This window comes from Canis lupus, chromosome 17, assembly GCF_003254725.2.
Source record: "Canis lupus dingo isolate Sandy chromosome 17, ASM325472v2, whole genome shotgun sequence".
NCBI classification, from domain to species: Eukaryota; Metazoa; Chordata; class Mammalia; order Carnivora; family Canidae; genus Canis; species Canis lupus.
This window is the reverse complement of record NC_064259.1, coordinates 64,105,589-64,128,331: the sequence shown is the minus strand read 5'-3', so window position 1 is coordinate 64,128,331 and position 22,743 is coordinate 64,105,589. Positions and strand designations below refer to the sequence as shown.

The following is a 22,743-nucleotide window of genomic DNA, read 5'->3' as shown; positions in this document are numbered from 1 at the left end:
AGAATTTAGCATATTAGGTAAACAAAAAAATCTTAAGCAACTTTTTCAAAAAATAGTAATGCATCAATGGCTGAATGAAACAACCCAGAGATTAGGGATCCCAGGGTGACGCAGCGGTTTGGCGCCTGCCTTTGATCCTGGAGACCTGGCATCAAATCCCACGTCGGACTCCCGGTGCATGGAGCCTGCTTCTCCCTCGGCCTATGTCTCTGCCTCTCTCTCTCTCTCTCTCTGTGTGTGTGTGACTATCATAAATAAATAAAAATTAAAATAAATAAAATAAAAAATGAAACAACCCAGAGATTAAAGAATTCTAATTCCTAAAACAATAGACTATGAAGAAAAATTATGAAATTTGTCCAAGACATAATAAACAATTATAATCTGGAGAGTACATTTTTATGATGAGAGAAACAACATTTACAATTTTAGGACTGCAGCCCTAGCAACAGGGAGCAAATTTACTCGTGAGATACTAATGAAGGACCCAGCTTCGACTGAACCTGACATTTTTAAGTGACATTTGGGATACTTGCATCTAAAAGGAAATCTGGAGGACTGCCTATATCTCTTTCTCAGTGACTTTCATCACTGAAATTCCCAAAACTTGTGCACAAGGCCCCAAAACAACAATGTACCTTTAGGAAAAAAATCTGCGGGCCTTCTCTGCCTCAGGTACTGTTGTAGGCACTTGGGTGGACACAGACCATAGATAGGAAACAAATACATAAAGTGCACTGTTCTACAATTATTAATTATTTTAAGCTCCCAAAATGATGCCAACCAGCTCACAAAATTTCCTTGGACTTTCACATCAGCTTGCCTTGTCCGAGCTGGCTCAGGCACATCATGACATGAGAAACGAGGCAAGAATGATGCGGACAGCACAGAGGAAACGAGGCAAGAATGATGTGGATAGCACAAGGGCACAATTCATATTGTGAATCTCATAGACAGGATGTGGGATGTGGACAGGGAGAAACCCAGGACACCTCCAAGTTGGATGGTCCACATAAGCACAAGTGGAATAAAGAAGTCTATCATGGAACACTGGGGTGGGGGGCCTGAGGTGGAGGAGAATCATTTTGTTTCCATAAGTTAAATTTGAGATGTCCATTAGACACAGAAGTGAAAAGACAACACCAAAGGTTCAACCAGTAGTGGACTCAGGTAGGGGATCCCACACAGTGAGGTCACTTCTTTGACAACAGAGCCCATCAGAACTTGGAACCCCTGCAACCAGGCACCCACATTCTAGTGCAGCCCCACATCAGGCTCACTTGGCTGGAGACATCCCCTAGTGAAAGATGTTCTCTTGCTGCCTGCCAACTTCCCGGGGCTCTGGCTTCCAGAAAGCCCAGGGATGTGGCTCTTTCACATGCTGTAGACTTTGGTTCCACCATTACACCCCTCGCCTCAGGGCGTTTGCCAGGAGGTGCCCTAGGTAATATAGAGCAGCCCAGGCCAGGCCAGGCCACCTGTGCCAGTATCCTGGGAAGCCCCATCCCTTCCTCTTCAGTTTCAGGGGACCAGGGATGTGTGGGCAGGTCCCACCTAGGCTGGAGGAGGTTGCAGGGCAGCAGGTTCCCCAGTAATCCCTGCATGGTCACACTGATGTCATGGTGGGGAGGGTGGAAAGACGACTCCTGAGGTGCCTCTTACCCATCCCAGAGTTAACCCAAGGTCCTAGAGCTGCATCCCTTTTCTCTCTTTGGGGGAGATGTGTGCTGACTGTGGAGTGGTGTGTTTGGAATGGAGTCAGCTGGGTGTGGCGGCCCAGCCAAAGCAGCCAGACCGGGCGATGAGGCCTCCTGCCTGGGTGCCGGGCACTGTCGTTACAGAGCTCCACACAGGAGATGGGGCAGGAGTGTGAGGAAGAGAACCTCTGCTCCACTTCCTTGAGGAATGGGATAGTGCCCTGCACAGCTAAAAGAGACCAGCGCAGACTCGAGGTGAGTGAAGGGCCTGAGGTGATCTAGCTGGGCAGGGCTGCTGGAGTTGAGTGCCTGGCTCGAGCCGAGAAGCCAGGTGCTGAGTCCAAGCCAATTCAGGTGATGGTAACATCTCTGACTCACTGTTCCAACTTGAATAGCTATCTGCACCCTTGGCGACCCAGGAGGAAGAGCTCACCATGGTGCAGGCTATTGGGGTACCCAACATGCTGGAGCAGCCACCTGCTTCAGTGGAGCACGCAGCTTCGGCCCTCGAGCAACACCCTGAATCACATCAAGAAGCCGCCCCAGCTACTATTGTGGGGCCTACTGAAGCTTCAGGCCCTGAGTTGATCAAGCCAGTCAAGGCTGCTGCAGCTGGGTGCTTGGCCCGATCCGAGATGCTAGCTGCTGAGTCCAAGCCAATGCACGAGGCGGTCACACCTCTGATTCAGCGTCCCGACAAGAAGGACCGACCTGCAACCTTGGCTACCCTGGAGGTAGATCACGTCCTGGCACATGCAATCTGGTTCTCCCACATGCTGCAGCAGCCACCTGTCTCAGGGGAGCAACTAGCTTCTGCTCCTGAGCAAGATCCCAAACCACCTCAACAGCCTGCCCCAGCTCCTACCACGGGGCCTGCTGAAGCTTCAGGGCCAGAGGTGATTGAGCCAGTCAAGGCTGCTGGAGTTGAGTGCTTGCCAGGGGCCGAGATGGCACCTGTTGAGTCGAAGCCACTGCAGGTGTTGGTCACACTTCTGATTCACTGTCCCCACCTGGAGGTGCTGCCTGCACCCCTGGCCCCTCCAAAATGTGAGGCAGGCCTCAGTGCCCGGCCTCGAGTTCATCGAAGGGCCGGTGCATCCACCTGCCTTACTGGAGCAGCCAGCCTCTGCCCCCAAGCAGCAGCTGATCATGGCTGCACCCCAACAGAAGGCTTCCCCTCCCCTCTCATTGCGCTGTCTAATTTTTGTTGTGGTTGTCATCAACGTCTATAATTCCTTCATGCATTTTGTTTGTAATAAAGGATAAGTTAACTTCGGACAAAAACTAACTCTGATGCTTTTAAATTACACGTCGTGGTACTTTAGGTCTATTGCCAGTGTTGCACAGGGAGACCAGTGTACTTTCAGACCACAGTGCTTTGAAGCAACTCAATCAGAAGAAGCAATTTGGAAAGAACTGCAATACATGGAGGCTAGACAGCATCTTACTAAAGAATGAAAGGGTCAACAAGGAAATTAAAGAAGAATTTTAAAAATTCATGGAAGAAAATGAAAATAATAACACAACTGTTCAATACAGTCAGCAGGGAGATAAGGCAGTCCTAAGAAGGAAGTATACCGCAACAAGCCCTTCTCAAGAAACAAGAAGGTCTCAAATACACAACCTAACCTTATACCAAAAGGAGGTAGAGAAAGAACAGCAAAAAAAAGCCAAAAACCAGCAAGAGAAGACAAATAATAAATTTGAGCAGGAATCGATGAAACAGAAAACAAAGACTGTACACAAGATCACAAGACTGATATGCTGCTTATAAGAGATTCCTGTGAGCTTGAAGAGAATAAGATCGATAACCTCCTGATCAAAGAAAAGGCTTTCCAGAGGAATTCTACTAAACATCTAAAGAAATACTACCTATTCTTCTGAATCTGTTTCAAAAAATAGAAATGGAGTAAAATAGGAAAAGAGTTCCAAACTCTTTTTAGAAGGCCAGCATTACCTTGATCCCAAAACCAGACAAAAACCCCACAACAAAAGAATGATAGGCCAATATCCCTGATGAACATGGATGCAGAATTTCTCACCAAACAACTAGCTAACAGGATCCCACAGTACATTAAAAGGATTATTCACCACCACGTCGTGGGATTTATTCCTGGGCTGCAAGAGTTGTTCATCATCTGCAAATCAATCAATGTGAGAGATCACATCAATAAAACGAAGGACAGGGGATCCCTGGGTGGCGCAGCGGTTTGGCGCCAGCCTTTGGCCCGGGGCGCGATCCTGGAGACCCGGGATCGAATCCCACATCGGGTTCCCGGTGCATGGAGCCTGCTTCTCCCTCTGCCTGTGTCTCTGCCTCTCTCTCTCTCTCTTTGTGACTATCATAAATAAATAAATAATTATTTAAAAAAAATAAAATAAAACGAAGGACAAGAACCATATGATCCTCTCAATAGATGCAGAAAAAGCACATGACCAAGTACAGCACCCTTTCTTGATGAAAAAACTCCACAGTGTAGGGATAGAGGGAAAGTGAAAAGACAACACTGAAGGTTCAACCAGGAGTGGACACAGGTAGGGCAGTGAGGTCACTTCTTTGACAACAGAGCCCAACAGAACTCGGAACCCCTGCAACCAGGCACCCACATTCTACTGCAGCCTCACATCAGGCTCACTTGGCTGGAGACATCTGCTAGTGAAAGATGTTCTATTACTGCCTGCTGACTTCCCGGGGCTATGGCTTCCAGAAAGCCCAGGGACGTGGTGGCTCTTTCACATGCTGTAGCCTTTGGTTTCACCATCACACCCCATGCCTCAGGGTGTTTGCCAGGAGGCGCCCTAAGGTAATAATCTCAGGCCAGGCCTTAGAAAAAATGTAAGTCTGTAGTTTTCAATCATCTGGTAATGAACTCTACTGTTAATGATTTTATCAGTTAACTGTCCTAACTCACAAAGGCCTTAAAATATAAGCTTTCCATTTGTACAAGATTCACATTAATTTTACCTTTTCAAGAGTTTGGCACACCTGATTTAAAGTAGTCACTGTGAATACAGGTGAAGTTTTATCTGAAACCATCAGAACAATTAATCACTGTATAAACTAATCGTGAAGAGGTCTGCCACTATCCGACTTGTGACTCCATAGAGCAGGGCACATATGAAACATACAAAGAGATACAGCACAGTATTCTGAGTCTGCCTTACTTCATTCAACATACTCGTGAAATCCATCCCTGCTGCTACGAGAAGCTACACATCATTCATTCCCTTTGCTACATAGCATTCCAATGTATGAATAAACACAAAGCACTCTATCATTAATGAGAATTTGGGAGTTTCTCATTTGGAGTTTATCACACAGCTCTGCTACAAATATTTTAGTCTTTTGGTGAAGAGTATACACTGGCTATATATCCTGGGGCAGAACTACTGGTTCTGAAAGTATGAAGATCATAAAGTTTACCTCCCAAAGCTCCTGCTGGAGAAGTTTCCAAGATGGCTCTATCACTTTACGCTCCCACTCCGTCCACAAAATTTCCATGGCCTTGTAGAATGAAGGAAGCAAGTGCAGAGAATAAGGAAGACAGGGAGGGGGTCTCTTCATAGTCAAAATGCATGAGCACTTCATATATGCATATGCATATGTACACGTAAGGTCAATCTGGGTTGACGCATACATTTTCCATCAATCCAGCACTGACTATTTCTGGTGAACATAGGCATTTGTATAAAACCTATAAATAAATTACAAAGAAGAACAGTGTAGAAAGGTAATTATGTAATCAATATTAATATCTAACGCAATTTTTAAAAGAAAAAAGAGAGGAGTAAAAATAAAGACCTGAATAAAATATGCTGGAAATTTCTGCTATTACCAGTTATTAATACTGATGTTTGAACAGAGGTAGCTGTTGAGATTTTTTTTTTTTATTTCCCAAGTATTGTCTACTACAGATTTAAGAACATGTAGTCACCTTTTTAGGACTGAGCTAAATTTGAAACATATGTTGAAAAAGCTAAGAAGAACCTCTTAGGGAGAAAAAAATGATACAGGAAAATAATTTATAGAGAAATATGGCTTTCAAGGAAATGTTTATATCAAATAGAAGTGAAATCAGGCAACTCTTCTCAGATCTGCCTGACTCTGGGCGGGGGGACAGCAGCTAGTCCTGCATATTCAACATGCCATAAATACACAAGCCTTGCTTCTGGGTAAGTCACGGTGCCTGCTTTAACTCTCCTATCTATTTATGGCTGTGATGTTTGAGAAGTAAGGAAAAATAATTTTTATTAATGTAATATATTGAAGGATTTCCTCTCTTATCAGACATTATTCTTTATATTCTATACATTCACTGTGACCTATATGACTAGCATAGCAGGCACTCTATATTTATTTGAAAGCTTTGCTAGTAATGTATGGAGTTACATCTGTCCCCCTGGAATGGAGCGATGTCATCTTTGATAAAAAGTCAGACACTTAAGTAAAAAACATGGGAAATCATGACATTTAAAAAGTGAAATAATTTAATTTAAAAAGTTAAGTTACTTCTTTAAAATAATGTGTATCAGGTAATAATCCTGACAGAAGTGTTGAGGCATTAATGACAGGGTGGGAGAGAATGTGATAAGACAAGAATTCATGACATGGTTTAAAGAGACATGTGGTCATTGATCAGTGAGGGGCAGCTCTGTAGACAGCACTACCAGTTAATTAATACACACATCTTTAAAAGCTACAAGTTGTGAAGTTGTGACTATTCATCCAGGGCAAGTAAGCTCAATTTTGGAATATATTGTAGAGACAATGCATTTATGATGTTTACATATGAGGAAGGTGCCAGTTGACACCATCAGAGTTTATAACTCAAGCCATCCCTGAGTCTTAACACCTTGTACTGAGGGCAAAAAGGTTGAGTTGACAAGATCAGTATGAAGAGTTACATATTTCAATCTTAATGTGAAACCTGATTCAGCTCACTGGATAATATCAACACCAAATACAGGTTATTTCATATTTTGCTCAGCAATTTATAAAACAGGTCCCAAATAATAACAAATACGTCTTGAATAGTGGTTAATTAGTACATCTATCTAAACCTGCACCCTACCAGAATTCCCTGAAGTAGGCAAAAACTTATTTAAAAAGCTGGGGGGATGAATTAAACTCTGGATCTTAAATAAATTCTGCCAAATAGAGTATAGAAAGTATCAGACAATAGAAAGAGGACTCTGGTCCGTGATTCCAGGTATGATGAAAAAGTCTGTTTGGGATACAAGTAGAGCAGACCTCAGAGGTTGAGTAACCACACGCTCTATCTTGAGAGGTCATGGGCGGTGGGTTCTTTGCAGCTGTTCTTTGGGTCGAGGCTTCAGAGGGCTTCCCCTGGTTTGTGCTTGGAAAGACCACTATGCCAGCAGAAACAGGGGCTGATGTGGGTAAACAGGCTTACAAAATGAGGGTGGACTGCCCCTCCCCACTACTAAATATATGAAACTCATAAGCTATCCCAACACACCACTTGGTAGTGTGAGTTCCAGCTACTTACTAGCTGTGTAACCTAGGTTAATAAGTTAACGTGACGTCCTTACCAACATCAATTCCTGCATCTGAAAAACAGGAATGATAATAATACTAACTTGTGGATACTGCCTGGGTTGGTGGAGACACAGAATGTAAAGCAGTAAAATATATGAGACACATAGGAAGAGCTCAATAAATATTGGTTAAGATCATTATTAATGTTCATAACATCTATAATGAAGCTTTTATTGTCCTTTGTGTGGCTTCACTATGTCATATGACAGGCAAGTGGACATAGGATCTGGCAAAGTAGATGACAGACAAACTATTTCATATCTCTTCACCAGATTATGGAGAACTATGCTTAATTCCAAACAAAATTCTGTAGAGTTTATATCAACTTCCAATAACTGTGCCTACACGAATGAGAAAACAGAAAGGTCCCAGTTGCTTTGTTAACAAGAAAAGATTCTTAAAAAAAAAAAAAAAAAGATTCTTTACTCTGAAACAGGGGGTTTACCCTGTAGAACCACTGTTTTACTGTGAAAGCAACGTCCTACAAGAAGTACGAAACAATGTTAGAAAATTTCTAATTTATCTTCTCAACAGAATTCAAAAGATTCTTCAGCTTTCACAATACAGCACTCATGATACACTAGGAAAGCTTAGAGATTTTTTAAAGGTTGCTTTAAAAGTATAAATATATATGGTATATAAAGATATGTAACCTATTTGTTCTAAGTTTTTTCTTTACTCTTTTTTTTTTTCAACTAACAAACTGGATACACTCTGTGCCCTACACACTATGACACAGCAGTGTGTCAAAATTTCATTGATTATATAACTGCCTGTATGGTCTACTGTGCTTTTGATTAATTTTTGATTAGTTAATTGCATTAATTTTTGAGATCACTTTGAACAAAAGTTTTCCCTTTTTAATATTCACTCTTCTTGTCCAGGACAACAGCATTCAAATTTTGTATAATAAACAGTCAATAAGCATTTATGAAATGAATAAATAAATGCCACCCGATTATTTTTTACAATGCTCTTAATAAAGGTCCTAACATTTCTCTTCAAGGTTATTTCAAAGCATTTTGTGTTTTTGGTCAATTAAATCTTTTTCTTCCTGCAGAGTTTTCTATTAAACTGTCACTATTTACTAACTTAAAGGATGCTGAGCAGAACTTTTTCCTTTGGCCAACAATTGGCAGCATAGGAACAACTTTTTATGAAAACCCAAAGGAAGCTGTAAGTAATTTTCATTTTAAAGAGAATTACTTGCAACAGGGCTAGATCCTTCCACCCAACTAGTCAAGTGTGCCAAAACTGCACAATACCACCGGATCCAGTTCTCCTTCTACTATCCCATTTCTCTAAGTTGGCTGAAAAGCACGCTAAGAATTTCTTCTCACCTGGACATTTCTGAAGAAGGCTGTCCTACTGGAGCAACTCATACTGGGAAGGGACAACGGTGTGGTTAGCTGACAGGGACCAAAGGGAGACAAAACTGCTACTCTCCAACGAAATGAGGGGTGGGCTTGAAACCAAGTTGAAAACTGTCCCCAAATACTCTTATCTTTACTGAGGACATTCCTTTCTTGGCAAAGACTCCAAACACATACAGAACCAATTCAGAGTCACCACCCTCTCATCCCTATCTCATTTAACATCACCTGTTACTTAACACCTATCATATCTCCTGTCTCTCCTTTGACCATGCATTCCAGACGATTTAGAAGGGGTGGGGAGAGATGTCCCCCAAACACACTTTTTCCCCACAAGACTCTGAATGGGTATACCGTGGTCTTTCCCCACTCAGGTCCCTCACTTAAATTGGACTGTGGCTGGGTTTTAAATAAGTTATTATTTGTGCTTAGTGTTTGGCACTTATTAAATATACAATCAAGGTAATGAATTTATAAATGTGAAGAAAGTTATCCAAGCTTTATCTCACATGGGAACAAACCTAGTCATTCTATTTCCACTCTGGAAAAGAGGATGCAAAAGACGTCACAACAAAATGTTCCAAAATAACATTTAATTAGAATAGTAAAATATGAGCAATAGCAAATAAAATGTCTTCATTCCGACAGTTTTTTAAGAGGTTGAAACCAAAGCATTTGCCCAGAAAGTTTTATGTATCTAGATCTCAGACTGTACCTATCATGGTTTCTTTTTAGTTCATCTAATAAATGGCCTAGCCACAATGAGTTCAAACAAATATTTAAATTAGATGCCCATTTAGTAATTTTGGTTAAATATTTATTTTTTGATTCATCTGTACTTTAGTACACTTGTGGATATTTTTCAAAGGGTAAAACAACTGCTATAGTACCATTTAATGATTTCATTAATATAAATTTGTTTGGGAAGCCAGGTTTAAGATGGAGAACCCCCCCCCCCCCCCCCCCCGCCGGCGTGCATGGTGTGCTAGTCTCTTCTGTGGCAGATGCTCCAGGCCCCTGCCCCAGGACGTGCAGCCATGTATCTTCCCCGGCCTCTCCTCTCCGCACAAGGTAGGTGACCAGGTGTGCCACTGAAGGCTTTTCCTAGCGCCAGCCTTTTCTGTGACCACTGTTCTTCAAGGACACCTTATGTGGTCCTAGAGTGTATCATGGTCCTTTTCTATCTTGCACTTACCCAAGGGTCTGTGAGCCAATTCTGACCTCTTCAGACTCCACTGGCTGGTCACCCAGGAGTATCCTTGGGTGTGATATGGAAGGAAGGTACAGGTAGGACACTGGGGGCCTGATATGGCGGTTGGCCTGCTTACATAGCTCGCTTTCACTTTCCGGTCCTGCTCTCACCTGGTCCTGGGGGCACCATGTCCAGATGGTAGGGCGATCCATCTTACGGGGTCTGCCTTTGGTTCTGCCTGACGGTAGGACTTGGTGGATCTAAGGAGATCCAGCTCATGTTGGCTGGTCCCGGCGAGTGCCCATCTGTTATCCCACAGTTACATCCCGTCTCTTCCAGGGTACAGCCGCAAGCCCAGATAAAATCTCTTCTTCAAATGTGCATGTGATTCCGTGCTGCAGATGGTTTGTCCTTGGTCCCAGATCCTGGGTGTCCCCATCATGATGGAGCATTGCGAAGAACCACATACAGCCTTTCTTTGGGCCACACTCAGTACTGAGTAAGAACAGGACTTTCCACGTGTGGAGTTGCTGCCTGAAGAGCCTGAGGAAACCTGACAAGTGTTGTGTTTCTTCCTGGTGCTGGGAAGTACTGTCCTAATAAGTTGTTCTTAATTTTGGAGATGGTGCTCAGGCACGTCTAGACCTCTAGACACCTAAATAACACTGAGTGTCTTTCAGAACACCTTCTCACTAGTGCATTTCTTATTAGGTTAATAAATTTAATGTCCTTGGAGTGTTCTTCAAACATAGTCAACTGGTGGGGTTTTGACCTCTTTGCTTTATCCACTTTTATTCCCACTGCTCTGAGTCTTTCATCCTTCTTCTGCTACATGCTCTGAAATCCTGACACTTCAATTCTCTTCACGTGGACCATCACTCTTCCAAAACTTCTAGCAAATTGAGCAGCAAAGGAGGACCATGGACCCTGAGCCCTGATGTGAGATTCTTACCAGAGGAGTTTACTCCCATTTCATTACGTTCTTCCTCACTAACTTTGTATGCAATCCCCCTTGATTCAATCCATTCTGATTCGGTCTCATGACTTCCAGAGCCTACCATACACATTGGGGGCAGCTACTTCAGCATATAGTACTTTTCTCTCTTTAGCCATTCCAACACTTCCGCATCATGACTGGACCCTAGTGCCTGGTATGATGATGAGGAGGTATTAGAGTTGTTGCCTTGCAAGGCAGCAGCCTTTATAATGTTTTCAAGTACCAGCCTTCTGCCAGGAGGAATGGGAGACTTCTGCAGAGTCCGAAGGCTCAAAGGAACCTCGAATGAAATTTACCTACGTATCCCGACTCCCAATTTCAGGGCCCCATGCCTTTCTAATCAAGTCCTACCAAGCCAAGACAACGTGAACAGGGTAAAAAAAGCTCAGCCAGTGTTGAGAATTTCAACTTTTCTGGAGTTCTGTTCCTTAAAGAAAGTCTGGGTCTGATTTTTACCATTTCCTGCCCCCTGCCTATAGAGGAAAAGTGTCTGCATATGGTGCCAAGGAGACATTCTGGCTTCCACGTGTTTCTTTCTACTGTGATTAATCACCACCTACCTTTAACTGTCTTCTTCCAATGCACTGAATGATCCCAACAAAGGCTATCAAATTCCATAGTTCAAAATAATTGTTATTTCTTCCAAATGTTTATAATACCTGATACTGCCATTTCTAGTGTGTGCAAATGTTCTCACAAATGTATTCTCTTCCAGCATCCCAGCGCAGATCATCACCAGTGAGAGTTTTAATATCTCACTACAGTGGGCCCTCGCTGGCAGCCTCCAGGGGATGATGCATCTCCAGAATCCCATTTTAGAGTTGGTATCCTAAGATCACATCCTGTATCAACTGATGTGTGTTGAGTTCCCAGGGAAACAGACACCAACTTTCTGAGATTTGCATACAGAAAGTTTATGGAGAGGTGCTCTGAAACAACACCCTTAAGAGATGAGAGAAATTGTTGTGGGTACAAGCAAAAGTTAAACAGTGATGCAACTGCAAGAGGGATCTCATCAGCCTATCCTACTGGAAGCTCTGGAGCTGAGATGCTCTTCAGAGATGTCCCCACAGAAACCAGAAAGGCCTTTGTAAAGCTGGATTCGTGAATCTCTGGATGCATCTGTCCCCTTGGGAGGGGATAATCTTGAGTGGGCCAGCTTCCTTCAGGAGACAGTCATTACTGGAGAGAGTCAATGAAATATCAACCAACACATCTGCACATGCGGTCAGTCTCAAAGGCAGCCAGGCAGCCCACCACAACATCCTCTCCTGGAGGTACAATAACCAGACTGTTTCCGGCCCTTGTCTCATTACGGGCACCACAGGCAAATGAAAATGCCTGATCCTCTGAGTCAGACACCTAAGAGTCCCTACTCAGAGTATTCAACAACAACAAGTCTCCAGTAGGGCTAATCACACCCATAACTCAGACTTGTTGAGAGATTCACTCTATACAAAAATGTGTTAATAATCTGTTCTGAGACAGGCACTGATCTGCTTCTTGCCCTCATGGAGATTTTAGCACAGTGAAAGGCTAGGAAATTCTCACAGACTGTGGTGTTAAACAAACACAGAGAAGGGACCCTGAGCTAGACCTGAGGGCCTTTGGATGTTTTCCCAAAGGAAGCTGGGAAAATGCCCGCAGAGTGTCTGGATTTAGCTTCTCAATAAACGAAACCCCTGGGCTGCTTTTCCTGAAGGTTTCCCTGTCCCCTAGGGTGTCAGACATGGCTCTGTATGCAGCAGGCCTCCAGGCAACGAGTGTGCACATCATGGGTGAATGGTCTTGCTCTCTCAGATGCAGTATCTGCCTGTGACGTGGCTGAGACAGATGGCACTCGGGGGCTCTGTGGACAGCTCATGACTGTGCGTTAGCCAGGAGCATGGCAGGCCGCTGCTCCCTGCTCTGGGATCTGGGTCTGAGTCCCTCTTTAACCAGGGCAGCCGGTAAGAGAGGGAGTGAGCATGGCTGTGGGGAGGAAACCACAGCATCCCTAAGGGATGGCACACTGCCGAGAAGGGATAGAGAACTGTATCTAGATCCCTGTCAGGCACAGTAGGCTAATAATGTGTTTTCAAAGTGTTCTTGACAGCAAAATGTCTTGAAAATAGAGACATTTAGGCCCTCCAGCCAATGGGGAAGCTAGCATCCCCTTAGGAGTTGAGCCCCCACACTGGAGCTCCTCTGAACTGAGAGAGATGTCTTTGGGGCCCAAGCTGACTGCTGGGAGCCTGCTGCAAGCAGCTGAGGGAGGGTGGGAGGGAGGGCACCCAGGAGAAGGAGCTGTGTAACCTTGCAGATGCAGGTCTAAGGAGTCAGTCTGGGGTTCCATCCCAGGGCTACCACATATCTCTAGTGCACACTTCCTCTACTTGGGTCTCACAGAGTTACTCACTTAGCTGCTGAATGTGGAGAGGGGCATAGAGTCACCCAGAGAGAGCAGGAAGTACAAACCAGTCAGCCCCAGAAACACGTATCTTCTCCCAAGAGGGCCCTTGGCAGTACGGAAAAATGGGAATGTTTCTCCTTGACACTTGTGTGGGCCCCTCTGCCCCCGAGCCTGCCCTCTTATCCCTGCCAGCTGCTCTAGGCTGCACTAGATTCCCCATGCCATGCAGGCCCGACTCGCCAGATGATGACTGTCACAGATGTTCCCGTAGACCTTTCAGTCCTTCTATGCCAAGTACTGCCCCATATTAATTCAACCTTCTTACATAGTGTCTGTTCTGTCACATTGGCCCTCACTCTCCTACACACACCCTGTGCCTTCTGCGTCCTCACTAGTCTCCTTTGTGTCTTTGTGTGTTGCCTGTCCTTTAAAGGTCACGTCAGCACCCAACTGGTCAGGCTTCCTGATCAGCAGATAAAACAACAAATTATCTTCCCTCTTCTGACAATTCAACATGCAATAATTATAAGACCTATTCATCACTTCCCATCCGAGGCCTAGGACTGTGGTGTTCATTTGTACCATAACTCTCTGGCTAATGCTCAGGTCCTTTGATAGCAGAAGCCTCATTTACATTTCTGTTCTGGCTCCCTAAACCTTAGCGGGTGTTTGGGAAAAGGATGAGCATTGGCTTATGCCTTCCAAAGATCTCTTAAAGATTAAAAAGGGAAAAAAACTATACCCAAGTGAAGGTTGAAAGTAGTAGAAAATGTAAAGCTTGTTTCGAAGAGAACTGTTTCTCCCTAGTCACCTATCGTGTCTTTTTGAACCCCACTAATACATGAGCTGTCTCCACAGAGGCCAGAACTGAAGGTCAATGATATGGTCCTAGCCTGTGAACAAGCAAGGCCCTGAATTCCTTACCTAAGGTGTTGTTACACAGCCCAAGACACCATCTGGTTTATACTAGTTCTCAGAGCATGCCCTCAGCTCTTTCTCCTTATGCTAAGACAACCTTCTGACATCAGGGGCTGAATTTTGCATAATTTTGGTGTTGTGTCCACCCCAGAGTGAACAATGGATATATGTTACACATATGTTGACTCAATGTACATACTCCATCTTTCCTCATGAATTATCATAAGCTTCCTTGCCCTTTTCATCAATATATATGTAACTACAAACCCCTATGATTATAAAAAAAACTTGTTCTCTCCTGTTTCAGGGAGGCAGAAGAGGGGAAGCTTGCTCTCCTTGTTTGGCTGCCTCTCAAAAACCCTTTCCTTACTGCACACCTGATGTCTCAGTGATTGACCTTGCTGCACATTGCACAGACAGACTTGGGGTCAGTTACAAAAGGAATATATTTCTTTATAGTTAACATTTTCAGTAATGATATAAATGAAGTGAATTTTAGTAAATTAGGCCATCAAACTGGCTTTCCAATGAAACCCACAGGGTTCAGAAGGTCCTGAATGTTTTAAAATTAACCAAAATGAGTTTACTTGGTACGATGTTCTGCATGTAGCCCCAGGCACCTCAACAAGAAGCATGAGCTGGTTAACTCAGAGTAAAGTGTGAATGAAGGGATTGTACTTGAGAGTAAGCTGCCATTGATTACACTGCGATGGAGTTTCGAGAAATGAATCCATTCTGTGTTGATAGAAAGTTCAGTTGCTAAATCTAGGGCAGGTGGGCAGGAAAACCATGCACCCAATTCCAGGACAAACACTCAGGAATGGGGCCATTGCCAAGCAAAAATAGATGAGTTGAATTATGATGGTGCCCCCAGGTTATGACAGGTTTTTTTTTTTCCCCCTGTAAGTGAAAGAAAAATCATCACTTTCTCTAGGCTAAAGGAAATCTGGAACAGGAATGGGTTTGAGAAAAGAGGCATATTCAAATTCCGTTGCCAGGCCAACACATAAAGAGTTTAGAATTCATTGCTCCTGTCCTCACAATAAGCAAAAAGGCTGAACAAACTGAAAACAACTCTTCTTAGATGTGTCAGAAAACTGAGGCCTCAAGCAAACAGTTGACCTAATACATATATATAGTATTATAAGTATAATATATTATAATATAATTTAATATATTTAGAATATAATCTAATGCAATATTATAAATATATAGAGGTATAATAGATTATATAGAAAAATTTACATATAAATATATATTCAATAATATATATTCAATAACATATACTAACATAAATATATTTAATAAGTATTTATATTTTGGTATTATTTAAATTGAACTTTAATAATATTTAATATTCATTTAAAATAAATATTGGTATTTATTTTATATTAATTTAATTAATATATTTAATATTAATGTATCGACTATATTTTAATAGATATAATATACATTTAATAAATGTATTAAATATTTTAAATATAGGGAAGCCCGAGTGGCTCAGTGGTTTAGTGCCACCTTCAGCCTAGGGCATAATCCTCTGTCTCTCTCTCTCTCTCTGTGTCTCTCACGAATAAATATATAAATATATATATTAAATATATATGAATATATAATTTTAAAACTCAATTATAACTATCATACAGTGTTACATTAATTTCAGGTGTACAATATAATGATTCAATAAGTGAAGTCGTTTTTCTAAAAAAATGTTTTATTTATTCATGAGAGATACAGAGAGGCAGAGACACAGGCAGAGGGAGAAGCAGGTTCCCTGCAGGGAGGCCGGTGTTGGACTCGATTCCAGGGCCCCAGGATCACACCCTGAGCCAAAGGCAGAGGCTCAACCACTGAGCCACCTAGGTGTCCCTCAAGATGTGAATTCTTAATCCCCTTTGTCTATTCCACCCAATTCCCCACCAACCTTCCATCTGGAAGCCACTGGTTTGTCCTCCATATTTGATTCTGGTTTTTTTTTTTTTTTTTGTCTCTTTGGTTTTTTGTTTATTTGTCTCTTAAATTCCACATATGAGTGAAATCATATGGCGTTTGTCTTTGTCTTGCTGACTCATTTCACTTAGCATAATAACCTCTAGGTCCATCCATGGTGTTGCAAATGGGAAGATTCATTCTTTTTATAGCCAAATATAATCTTGAAAAAGAAGAACATAACTGGAGGTGTCACAATCACTGATTTCAAGATGCACTTCAAAGCTGTAGTAATTAAAATAGTACAGGGATAGCACAAAAATAGGCACACAGATCAATAGAACAGAAAGAAGAGTCCAGAAATAAACCCATGCTTTTATAATCAATTAATCTATGACAAAGGAAACAGAATATACAATGGGAAACACATTTTCTTCAACAAATTATTTTGAGAAAAATAGGACAAATGCATGCAAAAGATGAAACCGGACCATTTCCTTACATCATACACACACACACACACACACACACACACACACACACCTCAAAAAAGATCAAAGAGGCAAATGTGAGATCTGAAACTATAAAACTCCTGGAAGAAAACATAGGTAGTAATTTCTTTGACATTGGAAGTAGAAACGCTTTTCTAGCTATGTCTCCTGAGGCAAGAGAAACAAAAGTAAAATTAAACTACTGGGACCATGCCAAAATAAAAAGCTTTTGCACAGCAAAGGAAAATATCAACACAAAAGGGCAACCTATGGAATGGGAAAAATGACATATCTGATAAAGAGGTTAAAATCCAAAATATATAAAGGACTTAAGCAACTCAACAGAACCCCCCCCCAAAAAAATACATGACTTTTTTTAATTTATTTTATTTTTTAAAGATATTTATTTATTCATGATAGACAGAGAGAGAGAGAAGCAGAGACACAGGCAGAGGGGGAAGCAGGCTCCAGGCCGGGAGCCCGACGCAGGACTCGATCCTGGGACTCCAGGATCGCGCCCTGGGCCAAAGGCAGGCACCAAACCGCTGAGCCACCCAGGGATCCCCTACATGACTTTTTAATAAAAAAAAATTTAACAAGCATTTGATAAGTTGTATTCATGATGGAAGATATCCTAACAAATGAGGAATAGAAAGAAGCATCATTGATCTTATAAATTGTAGCTGTATGTTGAATCATATGAACTTGCCATTTTTGTATATCTAATCCCTAAAACAAATATCATATTTATAGTAAATTATTTTAAAATAAAACAAGAAAAGTTTGCCTATTTTGACTGCTGCTATTGAATATCGTATCAGTGTCTAAGACAAGAAAAAGAAATACATTACATATGAATTTTGGGAAGAGGTACATAAGGCGGACCTACAAGCAGCAAGACTGAAAATAGAACCAGAATTCATACAAAAAATTTTAGAATTAATGCAGTTTTGTTGTAAACACACGCTCTCACACTTCCTTGTCGAACATAGATCCTGCGTAATAGACACTCAATATGAGTTTGCTGGGTTGTTATGTAGGGTCATCTCCAAGAGGGCACTTGTGTCATTACTGGGAAGGCAGCATATGGTCCATGACTCAGGATGGCTAACGTCCAAGTGGCCACGGATGTATCAAATTCAGGCTATCAGTCCTCCATCTCCACCCTCTGAAATGTGGGAAATTTCATGCTGCTGGTATGATGAGGGATGTCAAGCAGTTGGGGACTAAATGGTATATAAGTCGTTATGGGGGAGAGCCTTCACTCTGCAAGCACCCACTTGCAAGGGTGCTTGTCTGTCCTCCCTGCAGGATTATGAATTTTGAGGACAAGATCTGTTCATTTGGCTATCCCCGGAATCTGGTGAAGCCTTGGCTTTATAAAAGGGAGTTGTTCAAAAATAAATAAATAAAAGGGAGTTGCAAATGTTTATGATTATTGAACAGTTGTAAGTTATTTATCTTACTTCTGAAATGGAAATATAAAAATAAATCCCTTTTAGGCAATAGATCCACAGGGCAATTAACTGCAAAAGTTACCTAGCTCTAGAGCCCACATCCCTTATGGTGTTACCTACACATGGTGTCCACACTGACCTGACATTTGCAAACCAAGGCTGTGTACTATCCCATCCTATAATGTACTCAGTCTGCAGTAGGGTGTCGGCTTCCAAGGCCACTTAAAGCTTTTAACACTGTATGACCCGGTGGCCATCTCTGAATTAGAACATACCCCCATCGTCTTGAGAAAATATTCCACAGAGTAAAGGAAATTTATAAATCTTAGAAAGAAAGAAACTTTATAAAGTCCGTTCAATACAGGACTTTATACAGTTCATTAAATGTCTCTCTGTACATTCACTAAGCCCATTCACTAAGATCTTTTATGCATTCAAACAATTAAATCAGGGGCTCTACCTACATCAATGGTTAGATTGTTGAAGCCAATCAAAGGTTCAAAGATACTACAAAAGGAAAGGAACTTCAATTGTCCCTGAGGGATCAATTCACACCTTGAAATCTTCATCTAAAAACCTTTCTTAATGGGTTGCTGACTAATATATGCTTAAATTCTAATGAGGACGATAATAGAAACATAATAGAGCTGTCTGGGTTACTTTTTTAATGGCAGTACCCGTTGGTTAGTCTACAATGAGCAGCAGATAATCCAAGTAGGAGGAAGAATCTAACTTTAAATCCATAAGTACAATTGAGCATGTAGAAACAAAAGAAAAATGGGTCAGCAGTAAAAACCTTTTTTCATGAATCACTTCTGGCTGGATGCTTTGTCCATAATAGGGTATGCAATCACGTCAGTTTCCCAGAGTTACTGAGCTGTATTTCAGGGTTCATGAGTTTTTTCATAAACTTTTATTTTTTATTTATTTATTTATTTATTTAAACTTTTAAATTGATGAGTAAAGTACCGACATAAAGGCGTACTGATCGATGCATCTTCAGGTGAGTTTCGGAGAGAACACACCCATGTGACCAACCACCTCCAAGAACCATAGATAGAATCCGCTCTCCTGTCCCAGTAACTACTCACAGTCCCTCCCCAGGTAATGCAGTCCTGACTTGTGATAGGACTAGATAGTATAGATTCATTTGGCTGTTTTAGATCTTGAGAAGCAGTGTATTGCCCTCCGTGTCTGGCTTCTGTTTCTCACCACTTCCTTGGTGATACACATCCCTACCGTTGGTGGTAGTAGCAGTTTCTTAGGTACCTGTTCCTGGGTTTCTGCTGGGCAATTTCTGGATCACCATAGCCGAAACATGCACTTTAGTAGGGTCAGCAGGCAGCGTTCCTCCTGGCTTTACCAACTCATACTCCAAATACCTCAGGAATGAAAATTCCAGTTGTTCCATGTGTTCTTCAACACTTGACAGCAGCACGTTTTCTGTTTCACCCATTCCGGAGAGTACGCAGTGTTACCTGATTGTGACTTCAATTTGCATTTCCCTGATGAAAAACTAGTTTGAGTGCCTTTTTATATATTTATTATCTATTTGGATATTTGTTTTATGAGATACCTATGCAAAGTACTTTGCCCCCTTTTTTCTATTCTACATATTTGAAAAGCTCTATATGAACTCTGGATAAAAGCCTTTTGTAACATAAATAATGTAGGTATCTTCTCCTACAGTCTGGCCCACCTTTTCACTCTGGTAATGGTCTATCTGAAAAACATTTTAATGTGGCCCAATGTATGAGGCTTTTGCTCTGTGTTTCATGCCTTCGCACCTGTGTTCATAATCCATGTTGCATGCTAGAAGCTCTTTTATTTTACTCTTCACAATTTGATCTACAATCTTGGAAATTATTACTGCTTGTTCGGTAAATTAAAGGTTAAGATTGATTTCTCCTTTTCAGCCTCTCTGTTTCTTGTAGTTCTTTCTTCATTTAAAAATTCTATACTTCTTTTTCAGTTTCATTGCCTCCTTTCTGAGATTTTCTAATCCTTTTTTTATACTGATTATTCATATCTTACAATTCCTTAAGTATTTGAAATAGGTTTTGAAATAGGTTTTGAAATAGGTTTTGAAATATGAGGTCATAGTTTTCCTGTATTTTACAAGCATGTCTTTCTGATATTCTTTCTTTGACTGTAAGGATGTTATCCTGTTCCTTGCATTTGTCTCATAAAAAAAACATTATATGGGATTCAGCTATCATCCTTTGCTCTAACTCATTTTTATATGAAACTGGTTTTCATGGAGTTTTAGAAGGGAGTTCAGGAGAACATTTTTAGCTTCACATCTACAGTTGTTTTTGTTGGTTTTGCTGCTGCTGCTGCTTTAGTGAAAGAGGTAAACACATTGGTTTAGTGCTTTCTGCAGTCAACAAGCTCTGTCTCCTTCCACACTTTTATCTGAACCTCTGATTTCTTTGCCCATTGTCCCTCATATGGCCTCTCTTCCCAGTAGGTTATGTCCTCCGTGTGGAGCTCTATCTCAGAAGGGATCTTCAGCTGGGTAGTTTTACAGGTGGTGAGGCCTGGATTGCTCAAGCCCTTAAAATATTACAGAAGATGCCCTGAACTCTCTCATGAATTAAAACAGGCCACAGCCACCCCAGTTCCAACTGCTCTTCTCAAATTGCCCCACTGGGTTTACCCGTGTTCACCAGTTGGCTGCTATGGGTTCTGCTCTTAGGTCCATCAGACACCCTCTTCCTTTCCTGTTTCACCCCAAACAATGCACAGAGGACGTGGAACAGTTGAGGCTTTCTGTACCTGAACACATCTTGTGATGCTAAGGGATGATTTGTCAGTTAGTTCTGTGGTATATATTGTCTTCCATTTCTGGTTTCCTGTACATTTATACAAATGGTTTCAGGGATATTCAAAACCTAAGCTTGTGCTGCTGTCACATTTTCACAAAATTTTTTCATGAGACTCTTTTTTAATTTCCTCAAAGTTTTGGAATTTGCCACATCCCAAGCGAGGTGGGAAAGAAGATACTTTCTGTCTGCTGTGAGCCCTTCCCTCTTTAAAATTTCTAGCCTACTTCCTCTCCACAGGGCCTAGGGAACCTAACTTGGAAATTTACCAATTAGAGATTCTGGAGACTATGTTTTGAAAATTGAAAACTCATTCCAGAGCAGGATCTAACATATTTTCCAGCACAACTTGGTTAACTGTCAAGCCTGCACAGTGCACCTGCCTACCCTCATACGAGGAAATGAACAACTACACTGTGTTAGATCATATAGTGGCACTTTGCTGCCCCGTGTCTTCTGGCATCATTTGCTATTGATTGTAGTATATTAACTCCATATTTCATTGTACCCTGCTGGTTGTAGTACAACTCTCAGAAAGATGTGGTAAATAAAGGGAAAAGAAGAATATAAACACTGGCAAGCTGACTTTAAAACCCATTGTGAGGGGATCCCTGGGTGGCTCAGTAGTTTAGCGCCGGCCTTTGAGTCCTGGGATTGAGTCCCGCGTCAGGCTCCTGGCATGGAGCCTGCTTCTCCCTCTGCCTGTGTCTCTACCTCTCTCCCTCTATGTCTATCACAAATAAATAAATAAATAAATAAATAAATAAATAAATAAAAATCTTAAAAAAAAAATAAAACCCATTGTGAGCACAGGGAGGTTAGGCATGTTCCCAGAGCTGTGCCAACAGCATTTGCAGACGAAATAAACAAAGTTAGCTTGCAGGGGATTTGGATATTACTAAACCAACAGAGACAAATAAATGCAAGCTTTCATGGAGGAAGGTTATTAAATTGTAGAACAGGATATCCTGGGGAGTCTGAAGTCTTCCATGAAAAATCTTAAAAGTAAACAAGAAATTGATTGTCTAGGACCTAAGAGGCATAGGAGTTGAGCCCGACAATGTTGAAAAGCACAAATCAGGCTGCCTAGGTAAATGTTTGTAGGCCAGGGCAGGCTTCAAGCACAAGGATAAATAATAAGAAGCAAGCTGTGTCTGGGGATCTTCTCTGAAATCGCCGCAATTCTTTCCCTCTTGCCAGTCCTCCGATAGGATATTCCCATTCTCTCACATTCAATCCATCCTTATTCCCATTCCTTGTTCCTATTCTAATCCCACGATGTTAAGTGACACCACAGCAATGGCTAATGTGTCACCTAAAAGTAAGGCATAATCCTGAGACAATTACTAAGGATGCTTACATTTTAGGAAGCTCTTCCAGAGTTTTACTTTTGATTCCAGGATTAGCCATCTAGTTGAATGTTTCTTACCCGGTGATGCAGGCTGAAGGAAAACGGGAGTCAAGGTAGCTCTCGGAGAAAAAGATGTTAGTGTGGACAACAGGTTTGGGCAGCCTAACCTTCTTATTGAGACCATCGGCCCCTCCCGCGCACCGCCCGCCGCGGCTGCGCTACCTGCGGCCAGAGCCCTCCTCCCTTGGCCCGGCCCTGGCGGGAGCGGGAGCGCGAGGTGCTGCGGCTGCGGGAGGCGGCGGCTGCTCGCACCGGGGCGGCCTCCGGAGCTTCTGAACTGAAGTCGCGCCCCACCCGCCCGGCCGGGCTCTGGGCGCCCGGAGCCCCCGACAGGGCAGAGGCGGCCTGTGCGTGGCCGCCGGGGGCTCTTCGCAGTGCGGGCCGCGCGCTCCAAGCCCCCTTAGTCTCCCTCGGGGCTGGAAGGGTTAAGGCTCGGCGCGGAGCCCGGGAGCCCCACCGCGCATGCGGGAGGCCGGCTGCAGGAGCGCCCCCGGCGCATGC

The 22,743-nt window shown here is 42.4% G+C and overlaps 1 protein-coding gene and 1 long non-coding RNA gene across 8 annotated transcripts; one reads left to right on the top strand and one right to left on the bottom strand.

Moving 5' to 3' along the window:
- The first annotated feature begins 1,219 nt into the window (after window positions 1-1,219).
- Window positions 1,220-17,331, top strand: LOC112669706 (uncharacterized). 7 transcript variants are annotated; one of them, XM_049095823.1, is made up of 6 exons: window positions 1,220-1,444; window positions 1,842-1,952; window positions 2,093-4,501; window positions 10,162-12,096; window positions 14,437-14,556; window positions 16,970-17,329. In XM_049095823.1, the coding sequence occupies exons 2-3, from the start codon at window positions 1,857-1,859 to the stop codon at window positions 2,927-2,929; spliced, it is 933 nt and encodes a 310-aa protein (XP_048951780.1). In that variant the 5' UTR covers window positions 1,220-1,444; window positions 1,842-1,856; the 3' UTR covers window positions 2,930-4,501; window positions 10,162-12,096; window positions 14,437-14,556; window positions 16,970-17,329. The 7 variants fall into 7 exon arrangements, with proteins under 7 accessions (XP_048951780.1, XP_048951785.1, XP_048951782.1 ...); XM_049095828.1 differs by having other exon boundaries at window positions 2,117-4,501; window positions 16,970-17,328; XM_049095825.1 differs by lacking the exon at window positions 10,162-12,096 and having other exon boundaries at window positions 16,970-17,331.
- On the bottom strand, window positions 15,823-22,404 carry LOC125752795 (uncharacterized). The gene is made up of 2 exons (XR_007403120.1): window positions 22,192-22,404; window positions 15,823-16,343 (listed from the first exon to the last, which is right to left on the bottom strand). It is a non-coding gene; the product is annotated as an uncharacterized LOC125752795 (long non-coding RNA).
- Between the last annotated feature and the right edge of the window lie 339 nt (window positions 22,405-22,743).